The following is a 23,402-nucleotide window of genomic DNA, read 5'->3' as shown; positions in this document are numbered from 1 at the left end:
GTATGTAATTTAGTAGATGGCATTTTACCTGTACATTGTTATTTATTATTTTATTGTCTTTCTGTTTCCTACACTAAGTATTAATTATTTCATTCTTTTAATTCATTAATTCATTCTTGTGTACATCAAATGACTGGACTGGATGGGGTCCCCAACTAGGATGTCTTTAACGGCCCTCAAATGTTTAGTAGCGACCCTTATTTTAGATGGTAAAATATAACGGCACAACCCAAAGAGGATGGAAAGAATAGACTGAGAGAATAGCCTGAGAGAATAGCCTCCTTACTATAAAAATCACAAGTCTAGCCTTTTTTTCGTGTGCACAAGAAACGTCAGTGTGTATTGTTATGTTGTTAGTGTTGATTTTAATCAGTATCAGAAAATCTGTAGTATCGACCATCCCTAAATGATACACAACACCCTGTCTAATTACTAAATATTACATTGTGAATGGCATTATTATTTTTTTTTCTTCGAGCTCGCATTAAAATAGGGCCCAGGTTCAATAGTCTTGCTTTCACTGCAGAGACTTCAAATTTGTTGAGCGTTTTTCCCACAAACCCAACCCGCAGCCGCTCTGTTTTTGTTTGAGTGAAACGGAAGTCGAAGAGAGTCGTAAACGCTGTGTGGAAGCAGTGCGGATCGTGTGGAGAGCGCAGTGTCTTATTTCAACACTTGGAATACACGCTAGTTTGAGGTGAGGATATTTTAAGTTAAGCTAACCTTTGACCTTGATTCTCACCTTTATTCATTAGCTGGAGACAGCAGTAAACTGTTTGGTGTCTCTACGTGACGCGAAGGAGCAAGTTAGCTAACAGTTAGCGCTAACCGGTTAGCAGACTCCTTTAGCGCCTCATACAAACTGAATGGGAAGCTGTTTAAAAAGGGGAGTAACATTTTGTATCATTGATCTGTGTGTGACCTAACTGTAGTGGGCATAGTGTACGAGTGACCCCTTTAGTTGTTGTTAAGTAGCTTAGCACTCGCTTTTCAGTTCAAATAACGAGTTGTGTTTGCTAGCTGTTAACTAGCGTTAGCTTACAGTGAAAAGGGCTCTTGTGCTACTTTGATCTAGCTAGAGACGTACAGCATTTAAAATCGCAAGAGCTGTGGAAGATAATGAAATATTTTGGGAAAAGTGTGGATTCATAGACGAGAAAAACTCCAAAATGTGTAATGTTAACGTAGATATGTTCTCATTTCCTCTGCTGCTCTCTCACAAACGCAAGCCATAGTTCATATGTTCTCTAACCTTAATATTTTATAGCTAAATAACGTTAGCTAACAAACTATATAGGGTTAACTAAGTTAGGTAATAGTGAAAGAGAAAGTTACAGCTGCAGTCTGAGTAACTGTTCATGGTTACAAGTGAAGCCTGCGGTAAAAAGGGCGTTTTGTGTGGAGTTATGTGGGAATGGGTGCGGCTTGTTTAGATAACATTGGTTAATGTTAGCTAAAGCCGGATTAGCGAAGTCGCTTGAGATAAGCAGCAGCATCGCTGCCGCCTCTTGAACCCCAGTAATGAGACCCTGGGCGTCGTATTGGTTATCGCAGCAGTTGGCTTGAATTTTACTGCCTAGCAGGGGGCAAAGAATGTCCTGGGGTAAGATTTCACCCTCATGATTTTTATGACTTCAACCTTTTTTCATCTGGCTTTGGGAAGATGCGGCGCTCGAAGCGGATGCGGTCGCCGGATGGATGGATCTCGGAGTATAGCTGGGAGGAGCGGGTGGAGGTTCGGAAGAAGCCGAAGAGGATCTCCAGGAGTTGGGAAAGAGAGAGGAGACCCGGGCGATACCACCACTACAAGACATACGAAAGGTAGTTCAAAGTCAGGATTGCACAGACTGTATATGTTGTGACTTGTAAGAAACACACCCCTTAATCTGTTTGTACACGTAACAGCTCAAGCTAGATGTAAAATGAAGGCCATTAGTACAGAGTGTACTTATTCTTGTACTCTTTTTATTCCTGTGTTTAGGATGCAATGTGCTGTAACAGGCTGTCCTAATGATACGTCAAGCCTGTCTCAAACTAAGTTGGTGCCAACAATTCAGAGAATGCTGTGAAGGAAATAGCATTCATATGACGCGGATTGTATTCTCAGGCATTTTTTTGCCCCCCTCTCGGATATATTCCTCTGTCAGACCAGATTGACTTAGTGGTTTACTTTTTGATTTAGAGCAAGCTGAGAAAAAATACCCAGGGAAAATAAACAGGTGCGTAATGGTTCTTATTTGATCCTCAAGGGGTCAAATTGGGTTGAACAACTCAAGAGCATGTAAATTTGTGATCTCTAACAGTCGTGTGCTAAAATGTGAAATGTTTTATTGATTTTCTAAGAGAAAAGTAAACAAATCCTCTTTAGTAAACAAACTCAAATGTGGTGTTTTCTTCACATTTTTGAGCACAATTTCTGTTTATTTAGTTTAACAAATTGAGAAAAATTAAAACATTGAATATAACTTTTAGAAATGCCACATTTTTTTATTTTCAAAATATGTTAGATTCAATTAATAAACGTTTTTCATTTAGGAAATCAACATCATTATTTGCCCATATTTTGCGTATGACTGTATATGCATACTAATATGCTTGTATTGAAAGATAATGTTAATCCAGCTGTGACTTACTTATGTAGGTTTGATGCATGTGTTTAGAATGTTTGGCACTTAACTGAGATACAAGGTCCTGCCATACCATGAGATGAGGCATCCTGTTAAAGGATTTACAACTACAACATTGACAGGTTAAAGCATGGCTTTCCTCAAGCTGTCTGAATGTGTGAGAGGAGGAGTGAAGCATTCCCAGAGGTGCTGTCTCTGAGGCTTGTTCTAAGTATAGCCCCTGTTGACGATCCCTCTTCCTCTGGGAGGACATTTGATGCTTTTGACGCCTCACAGATCAGGATATAATATTCTTCACACCCTTGCTGAAAGGGCTAATAAATTGTATCAGAGAGACTTGTGCTCTAAGTTTCTGAGGTAGAGACAATATAGGAAAGCTGAGTGTCTCCAGATGGGTGCCTGCAGATCGTTCTGAAGAAGGTACTGTGCATTGTTTATTATGTTTCCATGCTTATAGCTTGTATTATTTCTGCAGGTGCCACAAATCTAGGAGGCTGGAGTATACGGAGCACAGGGCGCAAGAGCCCAGTCTTGAGTTGCGGAAGTATGATAAGTGGGCTGACGATCGGGTTGTGCCCATGAGGGAGCAAGAGAGGGACAAGGACTGGCACCACTATAGCAAGTCCTCGGCATGCCGTGGCAGCAGAGAGCACCACTGTTCACACCACCACAGCCATCGATCACACTCGGTAAAGAGCTTGACTATCACTCACTTTGCTTCTGACAGGCTTCTGATATGCAGTGATACAGTGGGTGGTTTTGGTTAACTTCTGTATGCTTTATATTTTGAAAGGAAGATCTGTTCAGTCTATTCTGAGTGTAGAACCAGCCAGTGATAGTTTTGAAATCAAATATATTTTAGGCAGCTTCTATTATGGGCTCTCATAGAAAAGTCAAAGTAGTGGCAGATTACTTATATGTAGCTTAAAGCTGTATGTTAAAGAAATGGCACTTTTAAAAAAGTTTGTAAAGAAATGATTTGGTGAAAAATCAAATTTACACAATTTTCTACTTACTCCAGATGTAGTTGATCAGCCAAGACATGTTTGCCATCCAAATAGTTTTGCTTTTTTAAGTTTTAATCTTGAACTACAAAGCTAATGTTGCAAAAACTAGAAGTCAGTATTAATAATTTTCGAATTGCTTAAACTGCATCCAGGTCTTTAAGGTCACGCAAACTTGGTGTGGTGTAGAGCACAGTATGGTTTACTATAATCTAGAAAAACAAATAGTTTGCAGCTGTCTTAGACAATAGGAGTGTGACAGATTATGCCTCCCTTTAACATGTTTGCAGGTCATGCAGGCATATGGATAGTACAGATACGTTTGTGTGATTACTTGTTTTATGTGACACTTGTGTTATGTGACCTTTTTTCAAAAATATATTTTATTCTTGAATTTTCAAATTAAAGATATATGTTTAAAAATAGAAATGACAGGAATCTTGAACCTAATCCAGTGTCCATAAGTCTGATTCCGCAGGTGAGTCAAAATTCAGCTCATTACCTGTTGTCTAAAATAGCTGCCCAGTCTGTTGATGAAGTTTTGTTCATTTCTTTAGTTCACATCCAGTCATATTGTGCTCTAAATTACTTTGCCAGGTCTGCAGGACCTTAATGTAGACCTGGATGTGGTTTAAGTAGGTTGAGAGAAATTATGGGGATGTATTGATTTGAGTGATTATCAACTTATGGTGTTTGTTAGCAAAGTTAGCCTTGTAGGTCCAGCGTAAAATTTAAAGAAGCAAAATCTGGACACTGAACATGTCTCGGCTGGCTACATTTGGGGTAAGTGGAAAATTGGTAATTTGATTTTTTTTGCTTTGACAATATACACTGGGTCATAGAATAAAATAGCCATTCCACAGTTTGTTGTGTTGTTACTCCACATTACTCCAAGTCTCTTGTCTGAAAATGTTGTTGCCATGTTTTTCTTCTGTAACACACGCTATGTTGGCACCTGTGCCGTTGTTCGGGGCTGAATTTGAAATTGCTGCTGCCGTGGCCTGGTGCGGGTTTCTGAACGGGTCCGAATATCTCCCTCCCCTTCACCAACCTTCTTGCTGAATGAATGAATGACGTGTTCGGGCCTGGTTCTGGCTGGTGTTTGATGATGGTGTCATGATGGTGATGCTGATGCCCGTGAACGTCACTTCCCTCCTTCCAGAAAAGTCATCGCAGGAAAAGAACCAGGAGTTTTGAGGATGATGAGGAGGGTCACCTGATCTATCACAATGGACACATGCTAAGAGCAAGATGTATAGAACACATATCTTTCTGTCTGTTCTGTGTCTAGTGGTTGGGAGACTTCAAGTTAGTTGGGGGTTACATTTTGAAGGGGAGCTGAAATATATTTGTACTAGATTTAACTTAAATAATGTGGGAGTACCATGCTGGATGTTTGCACGCTTTTAAACCAGTAAATATCGATATACATACACTGTAACAGAAATGTTCACAGTCCCCTGTAATGCACTTGCTAAGTCTGATAATTGGTTAACTTACATTGTCATTAAGCTGTACTGACGGCCTGCTTTTTTTTTATCTTCTTAATAGATGAGATTGTAAGCACTCTCGGAGAAGGAGCCTTTGGAAAAGTGGTGGAGTGCATTGACCACTCAAAGTAAGCTCTTCTCTCTCTGACTGCCTGTTTATGAAATACTAAAACCCACAAGTAAGCTGTTGATTTTCTATTCATGTGTTGGCAGAGATGGTATGAGAGTGGCCCTGAAGATCATCAAAAATCTGGAACGTTATCGCGAGGCAGCTATGTCAGAAGTGGAGGTGCTAGAACAAATGAACTCTCTGGACTCTGAAAAGAGATTGTGAGTGACTTCAATGTAGTGATGTGTTCATTTTCTAGAATTCGTTGAAAAAAAAAAAGAGAGATTTCTAATGTGCAAAAACAAACCATGTCAATGCCTTTCAGTGCCTGTGTGCGGATGTTGGACTGGTTTGACCACCATGGCCACATCTGCATTGTGTTTGAGTTGCTGGGGATGAGTACTTACGACTTTCTCAAAGAGAATGGCTTCATGCCCTTCACAGTGGACCAGATCAGACATATGGCATATCAGATCTTCAATGCTGTACATTGTGAGTTAAGGCCACTGAGTGCTTTGAAAACAGATATAGTAAAAATTAACTTGTGCAAATATCTCTTCCTATTTATTTTAAATATATCATTACATAGAGCCATAGACTGCTTTAATTACCATTTTTAATGCATTTTATTCTGTTATCTTTTTTTTTGTTTAATTTGCCCATGGAATTTTTGTTCTTCCAGGCAGCACATAACATGATTAATTGTTACCCTGTAACGCTTTTTTTAATTTTCCTTTAAAAGTTCTTCATCGGAATAAGCTAACACACACAGACTTGAAACCTGAAAACATTCTGTTTGTGGACTCAGACTTTGACATTGAATACAACGCCAAGTTGGTGAGCTGTGATATTAAGCATTTGTTCTCTTTTTAAACCACTGGAGTTTGGAATAAGCACTTCTAAAGAAAAAAATCTTTATATAGAAACGGGATGAGAGGACATTGAAGAATCTTGATGTGAAAGTGGTGGACTTTGGCAATGCTACATATGACCATGAGCACCACACATCAGTGGTGTCGACACGTCACTACAGAGCACCTGAAGTCATCTTAGGTAAGAGTCTCTTTATATTACAGTGAGTGCAAGGGCAGTATTTAATGTTATTGGCTCTTCCAAACCTGAGCTGCAATTGAAGATGGTTTTAATTCATTCTGTGTTGTTTGTATTGCCAGAGCTTGGATGGAACCAGGCTTGCGATGTTTGGAGTCTGGGCTGCATTTTGATTGAATACTATCTGGGACTAACACTGTTTCAGGTAAGTAGCACGGCAGAGCTCCCTTTACTCTGAATTCTCCAGTATCTTATCCATAACATTACATTTTACATGCTAATTGACACACTTCCACCTTGTGTTACAGACTCATGACAGCAAGGAGCATCTGGCCATGATGGAGAGAGTTTTAGGCCCCATACCTGTTCACTTGCTTCAGAAAACAGGGTAAGAGTAAGACTGGCTATTTGTTTGGTTTACATTTAGTGGGTGTAGGTTTCTTCTCTCACATCATTAGCAGGCATCTACAGAATGGTTAGTATGAGTCTCACGAGAGAGGTTATAAAGGAGGACACTGGTTAGTCCTCATTCAGGGAGATAGGAGTCTGGTCTTCTACTGGAAATGATCACCTGGCAGCATTGCCAAGACGGTCGCCGAGTAGACAGACTTTATGGGCTTTGGTTACACCATAGGAAATGTAAGCTTCAGGTAAATGTTGAGCTGTCTGGTTTGTTTATAGGAAGCAGCACTATGTTTATCGTGACAAGTTGGACTGGGATGAGCATACCTCATCTGGAAGATACGTGAGGAAGCACTGCAAACCTCTCAAGGTAACTCGCACTCAAACATCTGAAGGTCACACCTAAAGTCTGTTGCAGCTGATTTGAGTTTTGTGTAACGGCTTAATCGGTTCATTCATATTTATACATTGTCTTTTTTACTCCTCCAGCAATACATGTCCTCAAAGAGCTCGGTCCACGAGCAGCTGTTTGACCTGCTTCAGAAGATGATGGAATACGATGTGTCCAAACGCATCACCCTGGAGGAGGCCATCAGACACCCATTTTTTGCCCCTCTTAGGAAAGAGAGCAAAAAGTGACCTTCTAGTCAATCTACACCTCAATACAGCTCCCAGGGAGATTGCTACTGACTGTATCAGTCTGCTTTAAAGGAGCAATAAGTAGAAATGAAAACTTGAAGTGTTAAGGAAAACGATTTCTTAACAAACACAGCTATGCATCATCTGCATGGTGATGAGTTACATCTTTATACCTCTACTGACCTGTAGTGAGCCAGTAACATGCAGCTGACCAGTGAAAAGCTACACCATGCATATGCTACTTATTTCTCCTTCAGAATTGTGTGCTTACTTACTGTCCATACGTATTTATTGATCGAATGTACAAGCCATATTCCAGTCTATATTGTGTATATTAAACTTTACTGTGTTTTCAGGTAGTCATTGTTGTACTGTTATTATTAAAACTTGAAAGTTGTTTTATCATGGTGGTTTTCAGCCTTGGTCCTGCACATTGAGTGTTTTCCCTGCTGTAAAACACCCACTCCAACTCAGTAAGAGCTTGTTATTGAGCTGACTGATTAGATTAGGAGTATTAGAGAAGGAAGGATAAACAGATATAGGTGGGTGAACCTCTGGACCAGGGTTAGAAACCATGAATGTTGCTTAAAACAGTTCATGCTGAGCTAAACACAATCGTGAGCAGGGCGGTGACTGTTTTGGACCATCCTGCTGTGAATAAAGATCCAGCTTTTATGTGATGATCTTTTAAAAAATAAAACTCACTTTACTGCTGGATGTGCCTCTGGGGATTGTTACCATAACCGAGTGGACAGCTAGACAACATTCAGACAGATGTTCTAGTTTGCTAGCTCTGTTGCTCTTGCTAGGTTAGCTTAGAAAGTTGTTCAGGCTTTAAGAGAGCAAGAATGGGGAAGGCCAGTTTTGTTAAAGCTCAGTGGGCAGGACAAGCCATATCAGACCTCTGATTGGAGGAGGTGATGCTTACCTAAGCTTTACCCAATATTGCAACTGCCCAGATTAAATCTATGGGGAGCTTTGGTGAAGTGTATTTATTTGACAGTGAGACGTTGTTCATAGGGCATACTTTGTATCTATAGTATTTGCCCACAGCGTTTTGTCTCCAACCTAATTAGAAAGAAAGCATGGTTTCAGTGTCCTTAGAGGTTTGAGTAGTGGTCTTTGACTTTACTGAGTTCTCGATTTACTGTTTGGTGAGTGTTCAAGCAACACTATAAGAACACTTAAACGACTCTATCTTTTTTTCCCTATAATAAACAGCTGTTAAATTGTCCTGTAGGTGGCACCACAGCTCCGTATTAGGACATCAGCGGGCGACTCAGTTCAGCTTTGCCCGAAATCTGAAAAGTGTCTAATAATAAGGAAGCAGTTACCAGAGGAGCTTCTTAGGCTTTTTAAATCATGTTTGTCTTGTGGAAATTCAGACAGTTTAAGAGTTCAGTGTAGAAAAGGTTCTGTCGTTTCCTTTCTAACACTTTTAAAGTGAGGAGCTGTGGTCTCATTTAGTTTAAATGCTCTCGCGCACACGCTTGCTGGAAGCGGATTGGTGGAAGTGCAAGCGCGAGGCGCGCGCGTTGCCCCGGAGAGAAACAGCTGGAGCAGAACTCGCGCTCCTCACACAGCTGGAGGCTGGAAGCGCGCGCACTCACTCTGCTCTCTGATTGGCCTATCCGGTGTGTCGGTGTGTCCCCCGCGTGTGTCCTGTCAGCTGAAGGTCCAGAGAGTTCTGCTCCGCGCGGCTCTGAGCTCAGACAGAGAGAGGGCTCAGAGGGGCTCAGACGGAGTTTGGAGTGTGTGAAGTCAGAGCTGTGAGAGTGTTGAGGATGCAGTGTAAGGCTCAGCTGAAGGAGATGGACAAACCGGCGTCCTGCAGTTCCTCCCCTGCGGCGCTCTGTCTGCCCGCGGTCTTCTGCTTCGTGCTGTCCGGAGTGTCTGTGGCGCTCTGTGTGCTCGGCACCTTCAGGTCGGCTCACCTGGAGCACAGAGTGGCGCTGCTGGAGGCAGAGCGAGGCTCGGAGTTCAGCTCAGCTCCGTCATGGCTGGAGGTGAACGGGACTCTGTGGGATCTGATCGACAAGCTCGTTCAGAAGGTGAGCAGATACGGACTTTTCATCGTTGTTGATTTTGAGGGGTTTTTACTTTATTTTAGTCGTTTTTAACTGCCTTTAATTTAAGATCGATTTTTGGCTTTTTTTAGTGTAATTGATTTTAGAGTCTTTTTAGAGTTTTTTGTATTTTTGTGTTTGTTTTTGTTTGTTTGTTTCGTTTGGTGTGTTTATTTTCTCTTTTAGTTTTTATTGTTTTTAATATAATTTTATATATATTTTTTACAGCTTTTAATTTCATTTTTGATTCGTTGACTTTAGTTTTCTTTGTCTTATCAACATTTTTGTGTATTTTTACATCTAGGTTATTCTTTATATTCTGACTTTTTATCAAAACAGTTTGTTTTATGCTTTTAATTTTGTTGTTTTATTTGGTATGTTTCTCTTTTAGATGTTATTGTTTTTAAATGTAATTTTATTTATTTTTTTACAGATTTTCATTTCATTTTTAAACAAATGGACTTTTGCTTTTTGTCTGATTTAACACATATATTTTTTTACATTTTCTGGGTTATTTATATTATGATTTTTCAAAAAGTGGATTTTTTTGGATTTTTTTTCTATTTTTTTATATGATTATTTTCTTTCTTAGTTTTTTTAATGTAGTTTTTTGTTTGTTTTTTTACAGCCTAATTTTATTTTTGATTTGTTGATTGTTCAATTTTTTATTTACATTAACATTTACATGCCTTGTGTTACTATTTTTTTTATTAATTTTTAATTCATTATCTGTGGTCATCACATGACTACACATGATTACCAGTGCTTTGATGAGATCATCTAGTTAGAACCCTTCTGTATTTTAGTGTAATTACAGCTCATATTTCTGAGCAAACAGTCAGTCACTGCAGCTGATAATGTCAGTCAGGGACTTTTAACAGAAATGTATGGTTACTCCTTCAGAGACTCATGGAGGAAGCCCCCAAGCTGCGTACTACGAGGGACCTCGTGCAGGAGTGCTCGTGCCCACCAGGTCAGTCTCTCTCGATCTCTGAACACTTCCACTTTCTAAAGACATGTCCTCTCTCGGGCTTCTGTACAGAGCAGCCTTTCTCTGCATAGAGGGATCTCCAGATCTTTGATAATCAGCTCATTCTTGCTGCAGGTGACAGGCTGCATGTGATTTTGGAATAAACAACTAAAATCACAGTATCAGGCTTGTTCTGTGACGTCAAATCATAGGTCATGTATACTCTTAAAACCAAAGGCTCCAAAAGGGTTGTTGGTTTGGATAAATGGATCTTTAGCTGGTATATAACCTTTATGTGGAGGTTCTTTTGACCTTAAAAAAGGTATTTTATATTTTTTTATATTACTCTTTCTCTGAAGAACCTTCCATTGAAAGTTTCCCGAGGGAACCTAAAGTGGTTCTTGTATGGTATTGCTCCAAAGAACTCTTTTTGGCACCTTAACCTTTAAGAGTGCAGTACTTGGATGTTGATGTTAGACAGCATCTTCTTCTGTTTCCACACTTTGAACATCAGGAGAATAAGTATGCTCAGTCAGTGATGGATCAGTTTGCACAGCTTTGTTAGGGGGCTTTGTGTTGGGGGGCTTTGTGGGAAAATTGCCAACCAATCCATAGAAAATTGAACAGAGAGCTTTTTTATTTAGATAAAACACTTCAACATGTAACAGTTTTAATACAGTCCTGAAATATTTCAAAAAGGAACATTCAAAACAGTATCCAAATTTAAAACTGTATCATTAATACAGTCCTCTGTCTCTTCTAAGGGTCTCTCATTTGAACATTAAACATGAAAAAAGTGGCAAGTAACAGTATCAGGTTCAGTGTAGATTTTGCAAAAAACATGATGTTTTGTGGATTTCCTAAGTGAAGTTATCACGTCTTCTACAGGGAACAACGCTATAACATTTTTTAGCAAATTTTAGTGCACAATCTTCATTTATTTATGTTTTCTTTGTTCCCCAATATGTTAAATTCAGAAAATAAGCAGTATTTATGCATTAAAGGGTTGTTCTCTGTAGAGAATACGTTAACTTACTCTCACCTAGGACATGTCATATGACCAGCCCATACTGTTGTATTTTAACTGTGCCTTTGTGACATGTTGATGTTGACTTTACAGTTTCAGGGGGCTGAAAATGGAGCCATGCTATAGAATATAGGTTTACATGAGACAGTTCAGGTTTTCGTGCTGTTTAAAGCTCAGCTGCATTGAGGTCACTATTTTGCACAAAGAAATGCAACAAAAGTCTTTTGATTTGAAATAAATGGTGTATTTGTCTGAGTTAAACCAATCTGACTAGCACACAGTCAGAGCTCTGCAGCATCAAGACATTTAACACACAGAACATTAAAGATCAAATCTTGACTTCATTGTACTGAAACTGAAAATGCGTGTATTGTTACACATCAACACTTTGTGTAGTAGATGTGTCTTTGTAATCTACCCATTTAATGGTCAAGAACTCAGTGTCCCTCCTGCTGATGTGCTCCACTGGCTGGTACATCTGCGTGACCACAAGATGTATCCTATACTTCTCATAGACTTCATGGAGCTTAAACACAGCCAACATGTGGAAGTTATAAAGTCCAAAATGTGGTTCTTCTGTCCTCGGCCTGATTGACAGTAGTGGGTATGTTGTGAAACTTCAGCCGTAAAGCATAAAAATCTATAGAGGGTGTCGATAGGAACGGTTAAGCAGGACGGAAGGTGCTTAACCCTGCATGGGTTTGTGCACTTTGTTGCATTCTTTTCAAAGTTTTACTTTCTGGGAATGTAGCGCCCCAGAGAAAACGACAGGTTTATTTAAGGCTTAAATCAGAGACGTGCCCCCAGAATGCTTTGTAGAATTATAAACGGTGGGATTTACTGCCTCTACAGTGATTTTGTGACATTGATGCCTACCTACAGACTTTGCATCCACACGCTTTCTGTTGGGCCTGCCAAACTGTGGGTATGGTTTGGCTTTACGTGCACGTCTCATGGGACACTGACTTGAGCCACCGTTCACTTTCTGCTCTTGTTTTCTTTGCTACAAGTTTCTTGTTCGAGCTCCAATCATCTTGCTGCATTGCCATTTTCAAAGTTTTGCCAAGAGTGAAGAGCACAAAAGCTATTTTGGCAATATTGGGGGGTTTGATGATAATAATAACACTAATCCTAGGGCATTACAGCAATACATGGAAATTCAGTATATATTCTCTATAAAACATGGAAATCAAATAAAGGTGCTGTGCACATAGGTATAGTATGAGCATTTGTGCTCAATACCCCTTCCTGTTTGTTCTGTACTGTCTTGTACCAAGGCTCTGGGTAGAATTTAGAATGGTGGAGGAATATGCAAATACATGAAGGTGAAGGTGAGGGAAAATGTTGTTTAGCCTGGACATCCCTTGAGGAATATAACTATGATCACTATGCAGTTTTCTGGCAAAAACACCCTGGCCAGTAGCTGTCCTGTGAGCTCCTACCAGCTGGCCTCAGTACAATTCATAAAAAAATGATTGCATTATTAGGCTGTTTCTTCTATGTTTTCTTATGGCGTGGGCATTATCAGACTTGTCTTTTAAATAAAAAATTCATTTTTCCATCATTTGTGAACTTTATATGTGGCCATATGTCTTTACAAACTTAGAAACCAAGCCATTGCTAAAACTAGCCACAATCTGTGCAGAGTTAAAAACAGCTTCTGCTTTCAGTGCGCTCATCGCCAGGGGCATAAATGAGAGCAGAGTGGACCGAAACTAACTGAGGACACGGGTGAGCTTCCCAAAATCACTGTCAAAACCATGAGATCACTTCAAATGTTCTACAGAGCATGCAGATGATACTCTCTCTATAGTCTTAAGAGGGTTCTTCTAGGGGATCTTTATCACAGGAGAGCATTTACAGATATTCTGGATGAGCTGCTTCTAATGAAATGGTTTTGTCTTGATCCAAAAAAGTGGACTTTTGTGTCATAGAAAATTGGGGTTATAAAATGATTGAGCACATTAATAGGGACAGACATTAAACCGTCCAGGTCTCTGATATGTAATCATGTTTTCTGGGTCACTGTGAAGGGATCAAATCTGTTAATGTTATCTAATGTTATCTAATGCTATCTAATGATAGATAGATAGACAGACAGACAGACAGACAGACACAAATTAGACAGACATACAGATAAACAAATACATATACAGCTAGATTTGTCTTATCAAGATACCTTATTGAGTTGCCAGTGATTGGCTCTACCTTCTCAACCAGCAGCGCCAGCCAGAAGAGTGGTTTAGCACTTATTTGTGGTTTGTGAGGATGTTTGGCTGTATCAGGAGAGCATGATATAAGGCGTAAATCTAATTTGTCCTGTTCTTTTTGAAAAACTATAGGTTCACGTGTGAGTTTAGACTCACTAACAGGCTGCAGCCGTCTGTGGAAAAGTATTCGGATGTAAGCCAACATGGTTAATGCAGCCAACATTGCCCATGTGAAATGAAACCATTCTCTGTCTTTTTGACTGGAGAGAGATATGTTTTACTGAGTTAAGCATTTCTTTTTATCTGATGCAGGGTGTTTGTGGTCAAATTAGTTACATTTTTGCAATCGCAGACTGCTCTGCTGGCTGTGACCAATTTAGCTGCATGTTCCGTTTTATATCATTTCTAAGCTATTTTGCACAAGCTCAGATCAAAGTGAGCTGCTTATAGCCTTACTCCTCAGTACTCCAAATATTTTTATTAACTGTTAATTATCAGACAGTCTGCTAAACACTGTCCTTCCAAAAGAAACCCAGCAGCTTGTACGGACCTTAGTGGAGTGTTTTTACTGGCTGTCTAACAATCTTCAGTTGGTGGCAGTTACAGCTATGAAGGGATGCCTACAATTTACGGCCTTGCTGCAAGTCCACCCGGGACGTTTTAGCGCTCGCTTTACTGGGCCTTAATTTTTATCGCTTCTAAAATATTTTTCCCCTAAAGTCAGAGCTGTTTTCTATTGCAGTGTGCTTGTAAGAATAGATTAGGGGGAGCTTTTAAAGCAAATCTAAATACGGTTCCTGAGCTTTTGGAGCAAACAATCAGGGGCCTCAGGAAGCAGGACCTGTTTCTTATGGCTCTTGACCAGATTGATTGGGCTAAGAAAGTGAAAGCATCTAAACGCGTCTCTGAACTCTTCTGAATGTTTCTTTGTGGGGCATTTCCTCTCCCCAATTAAAGCCTCGGGCTGGAGAGTGACCTGGGGCTGCGTATTGAAGGGCCAGGGGCAGAAGGTAACCGGGCTGTGTTCCTGAATAACCAGCACGTTTGAATATAAGACTGTGAGGGGGCTTCTTTTGCTCTTGTTAAAGAGCTTTCATTCCCAAGAAGCATGAAAGCGCACTTGAACCTTGGACACAAAGACAGCAGAGGCCTGCAGAGAATGAACTAATGGGCTCGACAAAGCAGCATATTGACGCAAGCCCACCAAAGCCAGCCACTCAAATGTTGGTTTCCTGAATTCCGTGACTGATGATGACGCAATGCTCTCTTTCAGAATCTCAAGATGACCGCTTTGTTATTGAATGAATTTAACACTTTTTTCAGTTCCTAAATATACTCAGTTCCTTCTCATCATGGGCCCAAGTTCAGATAAACTACATGGTAGACTGCAACAGAGAATCAGAACCGCAAACCATAATAACTACTGTGCAACTCACATATTGCTTTATGGCTGAGAGACTATGACACTGGTATGTTACACTGGTGGTCCTTCAGTTCTTGTAATAACTCTTTTGTTTTGGGTTCTTCAATTATTTCCCCACTGTTAGTCACTGCCAAATCCCGCCTACTGTTTAGGTGTTATCGCACAGTGCTCCCAACATGGCAGCTTTTTCTGTGTGGCCAGTCACTGCAACTTTTCAAACTGATGCTCACACAGTGTCCAAGGACAGCTAAAAGTGCTTGGAGGAAACGCCAACTGTCCAGTTCTATGTACTTGACTTAACAGATTCATACAGCTGGCTATTGTCGCTGCTTTCCATTCAACAGCACGGCCTATTGCTGGCACCTAGCCATGGATAGCTGTGACATCGTCAACATGTAGGCCCCATCGTGGTTTGGCCCTGTGATAGGATACAGCTCTTTAAGCCTGTTACACCGCTTAAGACCTATTAAATGTTCTAAAGGAAAAATGTTTATCCTATTAATGTCCACATCTGATTTTTTTTTATTTACTTTGGTCACTATGTTCTGTGAGCTTGCATGAGCACAAATCTTAACCAGAAGGCTAAAAATCATTCACTTGAAGGAGAACAGCCATGTTTGGCTATTTGTTAGTGTCAGAAGGTGCTGTGTCATGCCAGAGGGTGAAAACATGTTTTCTGCCATCAAAGCCACCTCAGAGAAAACAGAGAGAAGATTCATTTCCCAAGAGTCAGTGCAGCGCCATGACTCTCCCATTCAGTCACTCCTATCCACTAGCTCAGCCCTCTAAAACTCACAACAGAAATGGTGTACCCTCACAATCCACCAACATGCCTCCTTCAAACTTACAACAGAAACGAAGTCTTACCAACCAGGAAAACAGAACTAGCCACAGTAGTAGATGGAGTTTAATATGGCTGGGTCTAGTGACGTTTACATTTACATTTCAGATTCTGAAGCAACCAGAAGATCATATAATTTTTAACAGACGTTTGCATTGGATCTGGTAGAAAAGACACAGTGGCAACTACAGTATAAGAGGGATTCATGCGCTGGAGAATTCACTTTAGAATATTTCAGCTAACTCTGCTGAGCTGAGACAAACATTTTGTAATGTTGTCAAGTGAGCGCTCTTTCTAGCTCAATTACAGACAGCCCACTTCCGCTCAGCTCAGGCTTTCTGTTTCTGCTGAGTGTCCATGGAAAGAGCTCCAATCTGGATCTGATGCCATTCAAAAGTCCGAACTTTAACTCCTCCTTGAAAGCTGCAACCTTTTCACTGTTAACTTTTTCATAGACTAGCTGCAGGCTGTGATAAAGACTGACTTTTTTCATGCACACCCTTCAACAGCACAAGCCAGTAAACGGACTAACTCATAGTAAAAATGTTTGTTAATTCCATAGAAATCGCAGATCTTTATGAAGCTGCAAAGCTAAATGATGTGGTAGATGAGGAGGCCTGGTCATGCCAGGCAGTGCTGATATAGCTACACCCTCACTAGCTGTAACAGTCCAAATGAACTCTGGGAGATGTAGGAATCAAGCTTTATAGGTTATTGAATAAAAAGTTCTACTGCAAAATTTCATGATTTTTGTTCTGTATGTTTATTTAGAGGGCTGGATAATTGATCAAGGCTACTTGAAAGCATGACTGGTCCCCTTTATATTATCTAGTCCTTTGGTTACATGGGACTTCTGATTTTCAACAAAACAATAAAAGTCCAAATTTGATTGTGAATAAATGTATGAAAGTTGCATGCAATCAAAAGAAAACACTGTAAATTCTAAAAGATTTACCTACCCTGCAGTACAGGAACAATGCCACTCTTTTATTTCCATGTTGTCTACATGGCTCAGACGTTGATGAGGCCGTAGGCTGTACAATATGTTGCTGATTAAGAATTTCAAGGGGTAAATTGTCTATCCTTGCTATAGGAAACCTCAGCCTCAAAAGCTTGTCAAATGTAGCTACAGTAATGGTTTTTAAATTTAATTTTTAAAATTTTCTACTACAAAATAAAAAGAAGCACCACGGATCCACTGGCATGGATTTGTGTGATCCAAATGTCAAAGCTGAAATGTGCGTGTCACTGTGATTTTTTTGAGTTACCTCCTGTCCTGTCCTGTGAAGACATGGACAAACATTTGTGTTCTCTGTACTTGTTATTTGTGATTAAAGGATTGCAGTTTGACCAGTGACAGATTTAAACACCATCTTGTTTGAGAACCATGTCTTTGCTCTTCACTTTCTCATAGAGGCCTTGTATTAATAGATACCACATTGACAGACGTCGGAGGAACATGGAGAGGCATGCCTTAGTGGTTACAGAGAAGTGTTCTTTCCCTGTGGTGCCTGCAGCTATACAACCTGCTTTTATGGCCCAACAAACTGTTTTAGTGCTTAGTTTTGAACGTGACATGGCGAAGAGTTCTTCGCATAAAGCTGGGAGATATAGCGGGCAAGTAAAAGAGAGAGAGCAGAATGTTTCCCACAACTGCATAACCTCGTGCCCCGAGCCTCAGGGTAACAGCGATGCTAAGTCGGGTTTAGACGCACGCAGTCAGGTTGTAGAAGTGCTTTTGGAGCCGTGCTGATCTGCAGGGATGAATGCGCCTCCTGAGAATGTAATCTCCCCTGTTTTACTGGACTACCCATTGAGAAGACTGTAATCTTTAAGACTTCCTCCCTGAAGCTGTCTGGGTCTGCAAGGGTCTCAGTCTGCAAGTGTCTATTGTGTGTTTTGTGGTAGAGAGCAAAGACTTGAGTTATTTTGAATGTTTATAGTACTAAAGCGATGCTTCAGCTAAAAATAATCAAATTAATATTTCACTCACCCCAAATGTAGTCGATCAGCCAAGATAAGTTTGGTGTCTGAATTCTTTGCTTCTTTAGTTTTGCACTGGAGCTACAAAGCTAATGAAGCTAACAAGTAATAGAAGCTTATAGCTGCCAATTAGCACTGTGCAGAAAAAAGCCTAAATCATGCTAAATCACCATGCTGGGTTGTTAACCCATTACAATCCCAGTCTTAGTACATCCTTAGACATATTATTTATTCAGTAATTACATGGGAGAAGATGCAAACTGGCTGAGTAAACAGGAGAAAGGGATGAAAGCTTGGACCCTGCTGGCAGGTCTGTTCCTTTTAAAGGTGAAGTATTCTTGCTTATCACTGCAGTCAGAGCATCTCCATTTTTCAGTTTTTGACATAAGTTGAAAATGCCTGTTGCCCTTTACATTGTACCTACATTTCATAATGAATGGACCAAAAGAAATGGTACAAAAGTACTGGTTACATTGACATACATTAAAACTAAAGTATGTTTTTTCCTTCTCCTGTAAAGTTATCATTTCTGGAGATACAAGGTTTTGGTCCAACAGCAGCTTTATGTAGTTCAATATTGTATGACATACTGTTATTAATAAGAACTGACAAAAGTACAGGCTTTAATGTGGCTGCTACTACTGTTTTCAGCTATACAGTATTCTGCAGTTAGAAACTGCCCTTCAATTATTTCATTTCCATTCAAAATGGACATTACGTTATTCATTTTCAGGAGATATTTTTGTGGAGATTAAATATAAGACAATGCACTTGCATAAGGAAGAGGAAAATCAATGGAAAATAATAGAAGAAACAGGAGTTTCCAAAACTGGAGATCAAAAAATGATTAAAAGAAATTGGACTCCTAACAACTATGACCTGGCAGACCATCAAAACTGTCACCATCAGATAAACAGCACTTAAATCTTTCATCTTTGAGAGAGAGGAGAAAATCAAGCTCTACTCTTGATTCAGATCTGAGAAAATCCACAGGTGTTTCTGTCCATCCTTCCATTGTGAGACGCTCAACACTTTGGGTCTGAAAGGATGTGTAGCTGTCAAGCAGACGTTACTGAGACAAGGACATTTGCAAATCAAACAAAGAAGCTGCTGGTGTTCTCAGAACAATGGACTGACCACCCCAGAGTCCAAACCTCAACATCACTGAATGTGTTTGGGTTACTTGGATCATGAGAAGCAGAAAACGCAACCAACTTCTAAGACTGAACTTTGGAGGTGATTAAAAATATCCCTCCAGATTTCATTAATAAAATCTGAAATAATGTAAACTAGAATAAGCAAACAAAAACATGCGATGCTGAATAGTGGATAACATTTTGACTGAAAATTCAATAAATGAAGGGTGTTCCAAAATAAAAGTCAGAGTCCAAACTAAAGAAGCAAACTTCAGACACTAAGCTAGCCCTGACTCTTTGTAGCATATCTGAGCCTGGTGCAGTTAGATACAAGCACAATCACATTTTATTAGCACTTACCCATGAAACATCTTCTTTACAAAGCCTGAAAGTCATAAAACCTGCTGACAGAAACATACTGGGCTAATCCACCAGACCACCAGGCAACACACAAACAAAAGCAAAAAAACAGAACATCACCACTTGGTTCTTGGAACAAACACAAGATCCCGCGGCCAGATGATTGTTTGAATCATTAAATGTCTACGATCGACAGACATTCTGTGTCTCATTGTTATTTCATTGAACCCTGGAGGAATGCCTGATGTCAGCCTGTCTGTCAGCCTGTCCTGAAACCCTTTTTCAAATTATATTATTTGATGTTTTCTGGTTATTGATTAAATATGTCAGAAGACTTTCTTGTAATTTAGAGTAGACTAAGGCAGTTGGATGCAAGCATAAGCATACATTATAGTGGCTTGTCTCCATCATCGTTACAAACCATCATCATTATAAACCCCTAAACTCAAGAAACTGACAGGATTGCACTGACCAAATCCACTAGGCAGCGTACAAACAAATGCAGGAAAGAAATGAAATGACAGTATTGGAACTTGAAGCAAACATAAAATGCCACAGTTTAGAAAGGCTAATCTCTAATCTGCCACATCTTTAGTTTGAATAATGTTTCTGTTTCCCTGTAGTAGAAGAACTGCTGAAAGAAACTTGTTGACTCAAAACTCATAATACAAGCCCATAACCCATACACCAGCACATTTTTCTAGTAACAGTGGTGACCCATGGCTTTAGAAGTAGGTCTTCAGTTCAGTCTATAAACGTCAAAACTTGGTCAGAAACAACTTTATGATTTTTTTTGTCATGTTAATGTTAACCTAACAGCAACTCACATGAATATTTTTTGGCCATTCTAGATTAAACATGGACATTTGAAGCTTGTAAAAGACATTCTATATGTTATTTGAAACTTGTAACAGACATATTAATCGCGTTTTATCTTGTAGCAGTTTTACAGTGACTTCGTCAGTTTGCCAAAGATTCCTGTCAAAGATCTGCTGCTGTTTTTTGGTATGGATAACTGACTGAAATGTAATGTATTGGCTACGACTCGCACTCATGGTCAGTGATATCTAAGATTTCCTAGAATGAAGGCCTAGAATGATGTTTTTCCCACAAAATCGGTCCCACCCATTGTGCACACCAAATGTGATTGATTGATTCCACTGTCAGTTCCAAATTATGTTGCTGATTAATCTGACATATTAGACCTTCAGTTCAGCTCCTGAGGACCTTACCAATGAGAGAGCTAGCTTAGCTGTGCCTACCTAGATACCACAGAGAAAAAAACCCTGACTGGATACTTTCCATTTCACTTTTCCTGAATTTTAACATTTTGTTTTCATCCAAAAATGTAATAATGTAATAAGAGTCTCACTACAATACTTTCAAAGTTTACCAGTTAAGAGTGTAAATATGGAGGAAAAAATAGAAACATAAAATGCGGCCTGTGCAAAAGTTATGGCACGTTATTTATTGTTTTGTTTTTTTAGGCTAAATTGTGCACTAAAATTAGTCCCTCTGGAGGCTGTGTTAACTTTTAGGCGGTGTTCGAACTTTTGCATACTGTATATACTGGCACTGTTTACAAAAAGACACTAGTATAGTTGATTATGGAGAGAGCTGGAGCCAGCAATCCAAAAGAATCTGTCAGGTAGAGCCTTGCTGACATTTTTACATTGTGTGTCAAATCATTGAAGCTCTTGGACTCTCGAGCAGTCATGTATCATATGCTTACACTTGAAGATCAGTTCTGCTTAGCTCTCTATGAGGTCTCCTGAGACGGTGGTGAATATTTGAACCTTCCTATGTGTTTATATTCCAGCGTGCATATCGAATGCATTGCCAGATGCATTTGATGTGAAAATTGACAGCAAAGACCTCCACGATTAGCTGTTTCAAGAGTAGCCCCGTACAATCCATAAATGCAGTACAAACCTCTCCTATTATCCTCAATTGACATAGGCCTGTAGTTGGTTGCTTTCTCGAAATAGCCAGTCGGAACATATCTCCTCCATCAGGGTCAAGATAAAAACCAGCAAATAATAACAGTATGGTGGCTGTACCGTTGGTTTATTGAAAGCATCTGTCTGTAGTTTGTGGGAGGGCATTTGGCACACTCTCAACTTTGCTGTAAAAACTCTCTCCCTTGTTTCGCTGCAACGTTTCCCAATTCATTTGAATGAAATGTGAGGCCTTTACTCTCTGAAACGAGAGCCTGGGTATGGAAGCAATTATGGTATGTTAAGTTGGATTATCTAAAAAAATAGCTGATTGTTCGAATCTTTAAATGTGTGAGATTGAAAGATATTCTATCTCTCACTTTCTCTCTTTCTCATCCTCATCTCACGCATTGCACCTTGGGCTCTTATAGATTTTGGGAGGAAATTTATACCATTCAACCCTGAAGGAATGCCTGACGTCAGCCTGTATAAAACGCTGCAACCTTTTTGCAAAATATAATTTATTATTTGATTGCGGCCCATAAACTATACTTTTGACTAACTGACTTGGAGTGGAGTGATAAGTGTAATCAGCATGAGGTCTTAATCTGCAGGTTAAATTGAACAATTCGCAAAAGCCCACTGACTGAAAGATGGATCGCTGTCCTTACTTTTTATTGACTCTTGCGTTTTCCATGGTCATGTGGACTGCCGCTATTTGGTGGCTCATAAGAGCTGGGACTTAGCAGAGCCTAGCTGATTTGTTTGTTTTCGAGTCACACACAGGGAGGGGTTGGCAGGGCTGTCTACATCTTAATTTGTTAAACAAGTGTTAAAATGCTCATTAAGCACTTGTGGTCAGCTGAGCAAAACCTCTTGCGGAGATGTCTGGGTTACAGTATAAGCACATCTGGCCTGTGTGCTTAGCCCAGTGGATTGAGAAAGGTCGACTAAAAACTGGGAAGGCCTCATTTTCCCCAAGCCTGGATCAGCCCCAATCTCAGACGAATTTCAGAGGAGCTGTTGTCAGCAGTGTGGTGATGTGGTGTATATTCCAGAGCCAATCTAAGGGGATCCTAGCCAATCTAAGGGGATCCTGGCCATGTCCTATGGAGCTAAATGGCAAAAAATGTTTCATTTTACCTATTTTTTCTAGCCTTTCTTGCTTCTTACTTTCTCTTGAAAGTAGAAGAATGTATTAAATAAAAAATATCAACAAGAAAAATGCTTTTTATTTTTCTACAGCAAACTGGTTTTGGCCATTAGATTAGCAATAATGTTGATTGTTTGAGGAGATGATCAGTTCATTAGTTGAGATAACTCACTGATGACATGAATGCCTATTAGACACTGTTATAAAGAGTTAATAAGAGTTAAAAAGCATTGTTGATATATTTTATGCTGCACTGTCTTAAGAAAACACACATACGTTTTCTGAAACTGCTTATCCTTCTGGGTTGCGGGGGGGAGCTGGAGCCTATCCCAGCGGTCACTGAGCAGAAGGCAGGAAGCACCCTGGACAGGTTGCCGGTCTATGGCAGGGCAGACAGACATGTACGTACATACATACACACACACACACAGGGGCAGTTTAGCATGTCCAGTTAGCCTGACTGTATGTCTTTGGACTGTGGGAGGAAACCCACACAGACACAGGGAGAACACACAAACTCCACACAGAAAGGACCCTGGTCACCCGGCTGGGAATCGAACCCAGGCCCTTCTTGCTGTGAGGTGACAGCGCCACCCACTGTGCCACCGTGCCGCCACTTTAAGAAAACATTTATTTAAAAAGGATTTACTATTGGGATTTTGCACAAAGGCTCCATAAAAAGTCATTCATTTTCGGACTTTCTCATGAGTGCCCTCTAGCGGTTTGACCAACCCTTTCTTGATACTGTCCCCCTCTGTCCTGTCCTAGCTCCAACTAAACACTGCCTTTTTTTTAGTTTCACCTTTGTTATCACTATATGAGTTTCTGCAACAAACACATCATTAAGGATTGTGATAACAGAATGGATCAAATTACCTCCTATGCGCAGCACCAAGGTGACGTAATTAGCCTGGTGGGAACGTAGCGAGATAAGCCTAACAAGTGCTTCCGTGCGAGGCTTGAACTCTGCTCTCC

The 23,402-nt window shown here is 40.0% G+C and overlaps 2 protein-coding genes across 5 annotated transcripts in view; both read left to right on the top strand.

Moving 5' to 3' along the window:
• Positions 1–591: 591 nt before the first annotated feature.
• Positions 592–7,669, top strand: clk4b (CDC-like kinase 4b). Of its 3 annotated transcripts, XM_036588254.1 has the most exons (14): positions 598–697; positions 1,664–1,821; positions 2,183–2,219; positions 3,103–3,316; positions 4,794–4,884; positions 5,183–5,249; positions 5,335–5,451; positions 5,556–5,722; positions 5,973–6,067; positions 6,154–6,283; positions 6,403–6,485; positions 6,589–6,668; positions 6,962–7,052; positions 7,172–7,669. In XM_036588254.1, exons 2-14 carry the CDS (start codon positions 1,695–1,697, stop codon positions 7,319–7,321), a joined length of 1,449 nt encoding a protein of 482 aa, XP_036444147.1. In that variant the 5' UTR covers positions 598–697; positions 1,664–1,694; the 3' UTR covers positions 7,322–7,669. The 3 variants fall into 3 exon arrangements, with proteins under 3 accessions (XP_036444148.1, XP_036444147.1, XP_036444149.1); XM_036588255.1 differs by lacking the exon at positions 2,183–2,219 and having other exon boundaries at positions 592–697; positions 7,172–7,529; XM_036588256.1 differs by lacking the exons at positions 598–697; positions 2,183–2,219; positions 4,794–4,884 and having other exon boundaries at positions 1,695–1,821; positions 7,172–7,529.
• A 1,209-nt stretch (positions 7,670–8,878) lies between these two features.
• LOC118820319 (collagen alpha-1(XXIII) chain) overlaps positions 8,879–23,402 on the top strand; it is a 139,010-nt gene continuing 124,486 nt past the window's right edge. The window contains exons 1-2 of one of the 2 annotated variants that reach the window (XM_036588613.1): positions 8,879–9,372; positions 10,291–10,360. In XM_036588613.1, coding sequence (XP_036444506.1) covers positions 9,106–9,372; positions 10,291–10,360 — 337 coding nt within the window. In that variant the 5' untranslated portion in view covers positions 8,879–9,105. The remainder of the gene's footprint in view (positions 9,373–10,290; positions 10,361–23,402) is intronic. The other variant, XM_036588614.1, reaches the window with a different exon arrangement.

This window comes from Colossoma macropomum, unplaced genomic scaffold (assembly GCF_904425465.1).
Source record: "Colossoma macropomum unplaced genomic scaffold, Colossoma_macropomum, whole genome shotgun sequence".
Classification (NCBI taxonomy): Eukaryota; Metazoa; Chordata; class Actinopteri; order Characiformes; family Serrasalmidae; genus Colossoma; species Colossoma macropomum.
Note: the sequence above shows the minus strand (reverse complement) of the source record. Positions and strands in the feature narration are given on the sequence as shown.